Here is an 11,269-nt window from a genome sequence, read left to right on the forward strand (position 1 = left end):
AATAACAAATAGACAACACAGAATCCTGTAAAATGGTTTTTAATTTACTTTTTTCCATTTTTTTGATTCTTCTCCCCCTCTGAGATGACTGAATTTAAAAATGGCATCACCTTTCTTCCATCTCAACCCTCCCCTCCATTCCTCTCCTGTATGTGGGCTGATATGTCACTATGCAGGCTTCTGTTGGCCTCTATGGAAGGGCAGGACGCACAGTACAGTACAAACTTGGCAAATGGGTCCCAATACTCTTTTCTGGCCTCTGCTGGATCCAATCAAAGTGATCAGACCTCGAGGAACTAGACTTGTACCAAAACCATGAGGACAAATGTAGACAAAACCATTTTAAGAGAACTAGTAAAAAGTCCCAGACCGCAAATATTCTGCTTCTCATCACACAGGGCTTTCCCCCTCCCCTTTATCTCTCAGGCTTTAGGATGCTGACTTTGTCCCCCAGCATGAAGACATATGTTACAACAGCTAAACAAAAAAAACAGTCATTTCATAGATTTGTGTTCATGTTGCACTACACCTTCACTTCAAAACATTTTTCTTCGGTCTATTTGATTCCTGGGAGCACAGCTTAGAGGCTCTATGGCTAATCAGTGACATCATACATCATAATCTGTAACAATTTAGTACCAGGAAGAGAAGGGGTGCATCTCAATAGGCTTGGAGTAGCCGCATCTCCTTGTCTTCTGCCTTGGGTCCCGATTAGCAATTATGTTACCAAAATATCTTACTTTCTATTCTTTCACAACTCTGTGCACAGGGAAGGTGCGGAGATGATGCTACTCCAAACAGACATGTTATCGTACATTGTGCTAATGGATTTGACTGGACTTGGTCCTATTGAGATGCAGCCAAGAGGTCAGTGAGAATCCACAGGTGTCTCCCACCGGACAGGCTGAACTGGACTACCCACAGATAGGAACCATAGAACTGGAGTGAGGGAACTGTTCTGTTTTTCTACAAAAAAAAAAAGGTGATGTAAAATAAAGGAATAAAATAAAGAAAACTCTGCATTTAATTTAGACCAATGATGACAGACACGCCCACGTAGCACAAACATATTTACAAGCTCCAAAAAATAAAAGTAAAAACACTTCTCTTGATGTCCTAATGCCCCTAACGCCTGCCCACACACACATGGTTTTCTCCCCCCTCCCCTCTTCCATTTTATCCAAAATAAAAATTGTATGTGTAGGAGTTATGAAAATATAGGTTATTCCAACATGGTTGTGTCATGGACCGTACTCCTTCCTCTCTCTCCTCCTTCTCTTTTCTCTTTTCCTTCTCCTCTTCTCTCTCGCTCTCTTCAGTAAGGGTGTTGGGTGTTGCTGTTCTGTCCCGTTGGCCTGTCCCAACCCTAACCCCCTCCCTGACCCCGGGGCGTGGCATGGAGTCACAGGATCACTGGAAGGCCGTTGAGGTCACAGCTCGTCGCGGTCCCTGCTCAAGATGGTGTAGCGAGTCTCACTGGGCGCCAGCTTCTGGAATGAACTCTCTGGGGGGCTGCTGGCCACTTCTCCTCCCGTTTCCTCCTGAGGGCGGAGTGTACAATGTCAAACAAAAACCAAAACGGGTCAAATTTCATGTGACACAGCAAACTAGGACTTCCAGCAAGTGGGTAGTGTGTGCTGCTGGCCGACCTGTCCGGGCGTGCTGTCTGTGGGGTCGGGTCCATGGTGGAACTCTCGGTGTAGCTTCCCAGAGTGAAGGTCCAGCACAAACTGTCTCAGCTTGCCAGGGACACTGAAAAAAACCACACACACACATACACATACACAGAGATACACATTAAGCTTTAATATTACCCAAAATTTAATACCATGCCATTACTGTCACTCAATCCATCTGTTCAAGTGTTGGAGGTAACTTGGCACTAACTGCAGTGCCATTAAAAAAAAAAAAAAAAAAAAAAATCACATAGAAGTTAACGGTGAGATATGAGAAAACTGCGCTGAATACAGGACCCTTTAGACTCAACTGACAAAAAAAATGTGAAATAAGCACAAAATATGATGGTTGAGTCTACATGGTTAAGAACAACAGCAACAATAAGAGACAGACCACACTCATACAATATAGATACACAGGTGTCAGACAGGTGAGGCAGTAAATTATGTAGAGTCAATGAGACAATTGACAATGAATTGAAATTTGCAATGTAGATTTAATCAATTTTTGAGAAAAAAAAATTGGCCACACTTTCTTTGGATTGTCCCCTTTAGATGTTCAACAGAATGTCAACTGATATATAAATTAAATATCAACAAGAGGTCAAGAGAAAGTCAACAACCATAAATTAAATTTCAACAACAGACTGATGTATCTATTGACATTCTGCTGTATGTGTTTGCTGAATATTAACAAACAGGGAGGTCTAGTTGACATTATTGCTGGACGCCCACGATTATCAGGCCCACCAGCGTTATGGGCGAGACCCGCCCACAGAGTTAATGTTAGGGTTGTGGTTGGGTGACAGCATATCTGTTTTAGTAAATGGACAACAGGCCAACAAATGTTATGACCAATCACAGTGCTGGTGGGCATCACTTGTCCAGAACTCCAGTGGGATCCATAATAATACTTTGTGGACACGATGAAATGTAATTTACGACTTACTGGTATTCTACTAAATTCTTATATAAAATATATCAATTTACATTCTGTTGAATATCTATATGGGACTATCTAAACAAAGTCTTGCCAAATTTTTTAATTCAGTGTTTTTTTTTACATTTACTCTACATCAATGAGTCTGAAACAAAAATTATTAATAAATCAAGAAAGCACTTTTGTGCAAAAACTGCTTAAAAATAGCTATTGTACTGTATAAGAATTGCACCCTTGGATACAAATACCCAATTTCTTACACCTTTCAGAATAATGCCTGCCAAATAGCTTGATTCAACACTGAAGAACTGTCTTGCATAGACATTCAAAACATGTCCCAATATCACATACGACTGTAAATATCGCAATTTTACGGGCCCAAACCTCATACACATTTATTGTGAGCCTGACAGCTGCATCTGACACACATTCCCACACACAAAGGTCAGCAATAAAGACAGGGCAGGTCCTACTATAGTGCAGATCAGAATTAGCCACCAATATAAAATATTGCTTTGGGCAGCAACAGACAATATTAGGTCTGTGTAGATGTGCCGTGAAGCGACATTAATCCATATCAACCCTGTCCTGTGAAGTGTGCTTATTAATGACAGAAGGTCATGAGCTGCTGTCCTATCACACAGACAGAGCTGGTGCCCAATCACAGATAACCCTGTGTGTCAGAACAGCATGCTAACACACACACACACGTACACACACACACGCGCATATATATAACATACACTGCACTAATGTAATTACAAGCTGTGTGCCACATGCAGTGGTGGGGAGATAGTGATGTGATGTAATTAGGTTGTGGAGGGCTGGTCAGTCCTCAGGGCTCTGTCTATCTGATCAAACTCTGATTGGGGAGGAGAGGAGGCAGAGTGGTGGGGGGCAGAATAAATAAGATTAAATTAGATTAGACTGGATTAGTTTAGCACTAATTGCACGTGCCAAATCATGTCACATTAGCTCCGGTGTCCTGGCCCATTAATAAAGGATGGATTTTAAGAGGTGTGACATTTCTCTGGTGTTCTGTAAGCAGCATATCATGGTGTGTGTCTATGTGTGTGTGTGTGTGTGTGTGTGTGTGTAAATGCTATATTTGTGTGAAGAAATTTACTGTACTTAAGGAAAACATATCTACAGTTTGAAGCACCAACAGCTGCGCACACAGTTTATTCACATACAAAAGCACATCTTCTGATAAGGGAAGTGAGCAGAGGTACCTACCTGAGATCTTTGAATTCGGGAAAGACATACATGTGTCTAAATGAGTCTATAGCAATGACAGGACAGTCAGCAGGAGTCTTTTGAATGTGCAGCAGTGGATGGCGGAACTTATCGCAGTCTGCATGCAGGAAGTTTATAGACCCTGAAAGGAGAGAGGAACTCCGTCTTACATACTATAAACACCAATGATGTACTCAGGGCAGTTAGACTCAGCCCAAACTCAACACTTAGATATTTCAGGGATCAAGTATCAATAAACTGTGTGACAACAACGACAACTACTGCCGGACACACTCACCTTTTTCGCTGATAAGCTGGCGAGCCACCTCGTGTTGGAACTTCTCTAAACTCTCAGTGTCTTCCTTTACATGGAACAAGATGAGGAATGGGATCCCCTCTTCAGTCAGCTCCTGGAAAACACACACAAACGCATGCACACAGTCAAATACCATTTTTTTCCACCAAGCATGTGGAGTTTATATAGGTGTTTGTTATAATCATTTCCCAGACTGCATATTTCACCTCCAAGGCAACTGGTGCCACAACCTTGCCACCTGACTGAAGCACAGCATTTTCTGCAACGTTTGGTCCCGGTCGTCTCTCATTACAAATGCATTATGAACATAAGTAAAGAGTCCAGTCCAAAAAATGGTGATTTAGCAGTAATTTAACATATACCATAGGTTAAAATTACACTGAGGTAAGGACTGCCAAACTAAAATGTAGAGCATGTGCTGTATCATCGTGCCTAATGCAGGTGACCCACTGACACCTCTGCTGATCAGCGTCAAAGCCGATAGTTACCTGGGAGTGTGGCAGGTTCAGAACATGGAACTAAACTGCCGCGCTAACCTGTTTACGCTGAGCTCAAGTCTCAGATGTCAGCAGGATCTCAGGTCAGTGGAAACGGTGTAAAAGAAACATGGAGGCAGGAGCTGTTTGTGGTTCAGTCTGCTACTGAACACACACCAAAGCCTCAAATATACATATCCTTCAACCTGTCTTCACTGTGTCTATCATCTCTGTAAGTGCACTTACTTATCCATGTATAAACATTCAAAAAATGATAACAAAAAAAACACAAAGCAGCAAATAATTATTGTCACTCTGGCAGTGTGCCAAGAGTTGAAACAGGGGACACACCTCTCCGTTTTCAAATGTGATCTCCCGGACCAGCGGCACACATTTGTCCTGGGCCCAAGCGTAGGTCAGGTCGAAGTTGGTGAGTGACCCCAGGTAGACCATGTCAGGGATGCTTTCCCCCATTGGCTTGTAGATCACATTGTCTCCACTGAAGCGCTCCGACTCCGACACCGCACTGCAGGAGTAAAACAGGTAAGAAAGGTTCAGGATTGGGATAAGTCAAATGGAAAAATGTCGACAAAACCTGAACAAATGAACTACAAAGAAGGCTTGGGCCGATATCAGATCGTAATGAATATTGTGATATTTACAGCCATCTGTGGTATTTTCCACATTATTGAACTCCTCCAAAAATCATTTAACAACATTTCAATTTAGCTGGTTTTAGAGGAGTTTAGACGGAAATAAATAAAGTGATTTTTTTTTTAAAATGTTACCACAATAATATAATGGGACAATACTGCATTAAATTTGGGACAATGCTCAAGCCTGCTACACACAGGCATTACTTTCAACACGTCTGTATGGCGTTTGTCTTTGTGTCTCACCCAAAGGCAGCTGAGAACATGCAGTCATCTCGGAGGATGTTGGCAACCTTCTCAAACGTGTGATAGTTTTCTGAGTCCTTGCTCTCAAAATAGCCTATGATGTTTCGCTTGCTTCTCTGTTGAACGAGACAGGAGGAAAAACAGTGTTGGGAAAAGGGCTGGCACCATTTTATTTTATTGGGTAAAAATGTGTGTGTGTGCGTGTGTGTTTGCCACTCACATCTATAGTATTAACCTCCTCCAATGATAGTATCTCTTTCACGGGGTCGACCTTCTGCTGGCGGATGAAGTCAGCGATGGCCGCGACTGACCTCTGACCCCGGTACTCCCTCTTCATCATCATCCCATTGCGAAACAACTTCAGCGTTGGGTACTTAGTGATGCGGTACCGCTGTGCTATGTCCGCTGCACAGTAACAGGGGAGAAGTAAGTAAAGAAGGACAAATCTATTGATGAGGAGGAAAAGGCAGCAGAGTAAAAAAAACACATGGGGACGGGTGGATGGGGTGAGGAGCGGTGACAGAGACGGTGGTTAAACCTCAGTCTGAAAACACTGCCTTCAGTCAGCTCCAAGCTCTGATCCCTCACATGAAAGCTGCCCCCCACCAAGAGTAAATATTCTCTCTGCACACAGTGAATGAGCGTGTGTGTGTGTGTGTGTGTGTGTGTGCATGTGGCAGGTGTCAATCTCTCTGCAGGGTGTCTCTAAGCCTCCAGTCTTCACAGGAAGCAGCAGTTTTGTCATTAGCCTTCAAACAGTTTGCAGGTCATCAATAATTCTCTTTAATTTGCTTTATCTCAAAAGGCTGAGGCTAGCGGTTTATGTGTCTGTTCTTTGGTGTGGTTGGCATCTAAGTGTACATATGTGCATCTAACATAGTAAAGTGTGTGTGTGTGTGTGTGTGTGTGTCTGTCTGTCTTGCTTCTGACTTATGTATAGAATGTGTGTATGTGTGCTTTCCAGAAGTTTAGGAGACCATTATAAAAAAAAAGGAAGAATAAATAAATAATCACTTTATTCCCACGCTGTAAAACGCAAAATTCCCTGACTTTTCTTATTGCTGTAATGTGGAATTTTTGACATTTTTCCCTGACCAAAATTGTAAACAGATTGTTGCTCAATTTTATTATTCTGTTTGTCCTGCAGGGGAAATTAACATAATGTGAACACAATGAATCAATAGTGTTGTTGTTGTTGTTGTTGTTTTTGTAAATTAAGTCTGCCAAAATTCCATGGTGTTCCATGAGTTGTCCCAAGAAGTTATTACTTTCCCTGACTTCCCCGTTATGGAATGCACTTCAAAATTGCATGACTTTCCAGTAATTCCATGACCACTACTGTTCAAGTCAAGTCTGTTCTTTTGCCGTATGGCCAGGATGTCGGAATTTAAGTCAGTAAAGATGAAAAAACTCAACTCAATTTACAACACATAACACATTGTTGTTGTTTGACGGTATCCTTGATAAAATTACAAAGTGCTGAAAAACAAAAAAAAGGACAGTAAGAAATAAGAAAGCAAGAAAGACTCACGATGTTGGTCGCAGTCAACACGAGCAAACACCACCTGCTTAGTGTCAGGATATTCCTCCCTCACCACGTTAGATGCCTCCTCAAAAATAGGATGAAGCATTTGACTGAACCTACACCTGTGGGGGGTGGAGGTGGGCAGGGCAGGTAGACAGAGAAAGAGGGGAGGTGGTGTTAGGTCAGAGTGCTTTGCATGATGTTCAAGAAAATTTGCTTTTTTTTTTTTTTTTCCAAGTATATGCCCTATGGTAATAAATTCTGCAGGATTTCATAATGCTGGCAGCTGATTATGCTTTCAATCGATACAAGAAGCAACACACTTCTTAAAGTCAGTCTCGCACATTGCCAGAGTAAAACACATTACCTGGTGTTTTCTGGGTGTAAAATACAAATTGAACCTCAGGCACTGCCCTTGGATTCACAGTATTAAATTTCATTTGGACAGCAAAAAGCCCACGATAGCAATCAGATTATGCATATGGCAATGTGTGTCATTCACAGAAAACGCACGTAGCATTGCATCAGAACATGGTGAACAAAAACTTGACATAAAAAGCAGAGGTCCAGTAACTGAGGGACACGTTACAGAGCAGCAACACACTCACCAGTCTGCATAAAAATTCACTAATGCCACCCCAGCATTATCTGCAAGGAAACACACACAACAAATACATATAAGCTCCAAGACATTACTGAATACATTAAAGAATACTTAATGCATACTAAATGCACACTCATTAAAGAATATTTTACTGCTTGTAAAATTAGCGCTCAATTAGGCTAATTAGACTTAAGCCCTCGAGTTTTCTGGTGCTTAAGGAATCAAATACATCAAGAGGAGGATGGGGAAAAGGAATAGGCGTCCCTCGAAGACAACAAAGAAAGAACGCTGGGAAAAGGAGGAGAGCATGGATGGTTATTCGTTACTATGCTTTCAAAGAGTAAAGTGTGATGCCTTACTGAGGATATCGTCAATGTTGCCCGTGTCCAGGCTGGTGATTTCAGGTTGTCCTGGAGTAGAGAGGCCCATCACCTATAGACACACAAGGGAGACAGGGATTAAATAAGACAACTACACACAAAAAGACAGACAACATTGATTAAGTCTATTTAAGTGAGTGAGCAAATACACTGCGCTATCACAGAGTAGTAAGGCCATCAACATGTGTCCTGCATACCTAAGAGTGACCCACCATGGATGAGGTTTAACACCAGTTTTAGGCCTGTTCTCACACACAAAGCAAGTCATAAACTAACCCCACTATTTAAATCATGCCTTAAAGTGTAGCCTATGTGGCTGGCACAACCATCTAAAACAAACAGATATCCTTCAATCTGTTTTCTTTGCAGATTATCATTTTGTGGGCATTCCTCTTTCTTTAGATAGTGACAGCAGAGACACAGGAACCCGGGTCGCTGTGGTAAGGACTCAGCCTTGATATGCGTGGTGTGTGCTCTACCAGGTGAACCACCTGGACGCCCCCTTCCATCTGTTTTCTTGCATTTTATCTAAATCAGGCTCATAGTGGCAACAAGGCAGGCAGAGCAGTCCTGACATTGTCTATCCAGCTCCTGCTGGGGGATCCCAAGGTGCCATCAGGCCGGCAGGGAGAAGTTAGTCCCTCCAGTACATCCTAGGCTCCACTGACAGTCACCTGTGTTTGACAGATCTCCACAGGCTGGCATCCAGTGGGCATTCTTACCAGGTAACAGAACCACCTCAACTTGACACGTCAGAATGCAGATAAGCAGCGCCGACACCAAAGTCCTCCCAGATCACTGTGCTCCTCACCCTGTCAGCTAAGAGTGAACCCAGCCACCCTGCACAGAGACCTTGTTTCCACTTCCAGTAGTTGTTCTTATTCTCTGTGTGTCTACTTAATGCTTGTGACAACACAAAAAGATAAAGCACACAGTTTTATATGCATCAACTTTTTTCTGAGGCATTTTATCCATCAAACAATGGAATCTTATCTATTAGAGATCAACAGCCAGAGGCTTGACTTATACTGCATACCACAGACGTCAAAAAGTGGAAAAAATTCCTCTCTGAAAAATGCAACAGAACAGCCCTTTCAAGTTGGAATTCCAAGGTAACAATATTTTTGAGACGATCTCATTCAATGTCAGCATCACAGCATACACTATAAATTAGTTACATAGCTTTACTTCTAACATTCCCAAACTTTGCTTCAACTTCCATCAATACATGCTCTTAAATCCATCAAAACACCTGTACACTATGTTGAATTATTAACACAGGTATTTGAAAAGTAAAGTTGCACTCACAGTTGCTCACATTCTATGCTATCAAGCTACAAAAACACTGAGAATGATCAATGAGATACCATCAGGTGTTGCATGATTTCTTAGCTGGAAAAAACAGCTCATCAGCAGAATACATGATGGTTGTAATGACAACATATCAACTGGGAATTTCCCAAACTCCAACTGTGAATGCAATGCAGCATAAGGCCGGGAGAACATCTCAAATGGCAGTGAGAAGTTAACTATGCAGAATGCCAGACAGAGCGCTGAGGCTGGGGACAAACCATGTGCCAGAGAGGAAGTAAGAATGGCATCCACTGCCTCTACTATGTGTGCCAGTCATTCTAGTCAACACTTCAACAACATTCATGATGACTCAAATGTAACTGCTGTGGTGTGTGCTTATCTGAGCTGATCTCAGTTTACTGGCGATCCTATTCAAACAGGATATGTGCTAACAACCCCACCCCCCCCAACCCACCCCGATGTTGTGACAAGCGAACACATCTTCATTAATCCTGGATGATACACCAGCCAAGCCTGTATATAATGAAACAAAAAGGGCTTGGTGTGTTCCATGTTTGGTTTTAATGGAAACTGTGTGATTGTCCTAAAAATGTAAATAAATACGAAAGAAAACTGCTTTGGCCACTGCATTCACACACAAACCTCTAATCAGAGCTCACCATAAATATAGAGTGCCAGCGTGGTAAGTTGACCTTACAGTATGTGACAGTCTACTGACAGTCAATACCTTTGGGCTGCTAAAAATATTTTCTCGATTCCCCTTGCAAGGAGAGGCATTGTAACAGTGACAACATAAGGTTTAAGCTGTGCCTAAATACTGAATACAAGAGCCAAAGTCTGGGGTGAAATGTCAGGATTGTTGTTCTAATCTCTGTTAAAGCACTGATCCGCAGCCCGGAGCTAGGGATGAAAGCAAAGTTTTCAATTCGGGCCCAAACTCTCCAAACAGGAGAACATCTGCTGTGTGTCAAGTTCCGGGTTGTCAGCCAATAAGAATGAGCCACAACAGAGGAATTCACCAACCGGCTAGCATCATTCCGGGGGAGCAAGATACCGATGCACGAAACAGTCTGACAATAACTTTATGCATTCGTAGTGTATATCATGCACCAAACCTTAAGATTGATAAAACGTAGCACACACACACACCAATTCATCCACCAATGCGCTTTGGTCAACCATGCTACCAGTTAGCAATCCGTGCACAGATCACAGTATTTGGCAGCAACTAGCCTAGCTGACTCTTCTCTCACTTCTGCAAACTTAGTTGTGACTCGCCTGCCGCTCTGTGATCAATTAATCCAATCTGAACTATTCTGATGCCGTGTGGCTAACACTGTGTTTATATACGGCGAGTCACTTTAACACCTTAGCGACTAAGTTAGCATCACAGTTGGATAACTTGGTTATGTCACAGAAGTAGCTCTGCGTCTCTGGGTGGTACAGTCAGTGGGCCATCTCAGTGATATGGCGAGCTAGCTGCACCTCCAAAAGCGACTGAACCGGCTGGCTAGGTATGTTAGCCACTTTCCTAGCCATGTCCCATATCAAGACAGGTACATCAGCTAGCTGGTAGCCCCCTAGCAGCAGGCTAACTAACGTTTCTTGGCTAACGTTAGCTTGGCTGGCTAGCTTAACAGTAATGGACTATTAATGTAAATTGTAGCGCTGGGGTGCAGATGCTTACCAGCAGTATGACTGTGAAGAAGCGGACATCAACAGAGGGAAATGTGGGTAACAGTTTCATTGTATATTACAGTTAGTGGAGGTTATGATGTTGCTCAGTCTTCCCAGTCTATCTCGACGCCTCTCTCCTCACTGCAGCAGGAAACGGACGGCGAACCAATCTCACGGTGACCACGGAACCCATGGCTGATACTTCCTGGTATTTTCAAGGGCCTTG

At 42.7% G+C, this 11,269-nt stretch overlaps 1 protein-coding gene across 1 annotated transcript; it reads right to left on the reverse strand.

Moving 5' to 3' along the window:
* Positions 1-23: 23 nt before the first annotated feature.
* Positions 24-11,212, reverse strand: erp44 (endoplasmic reticulum protein 44). Its single transcript, XM_030072164.1, has 11 exons — positions 11,054-11,212; positions 8,032-8,104; positions 7,677-7,716; positions 7,075-7,190; positions 5,764-5,948; positions 5,544-5,659; positions 4,996-5,170; positions 4,151-4,262; positions 3,853-3,994; positions 1,650-1,752; positions 24-1,541 (listed from the first exon to the last, which is right to left on the reverse strand). Exons 1-11 carry the CDS (start codon positions 11,111-11,113, stop codon positions 1,431-1,433), a joined length of 1,233 nt encoding a protein of 410 aa, XP_029928024.1. The 5' UTR covers positions 11,114-11,212; the 3' UTR covers positions 24-1,430.
* Between the last annotated feature and the right edge of the window lie 57 nt (positions 11,213-11,269).

Source organism: Myripristis murdjan, chromosome 16 (assembly GCF_902150065.1).
Source record: "Myripristis murdjan chromosome 16, fMyrMur1.1, whole genome shotgun sequence".
Lineage (NCBI taxonomy): Eukaryota > Metazoa > Chordata > Actinopteri > Holocentriformes > Holocentridae > Myripristis > Myripristis murdjan.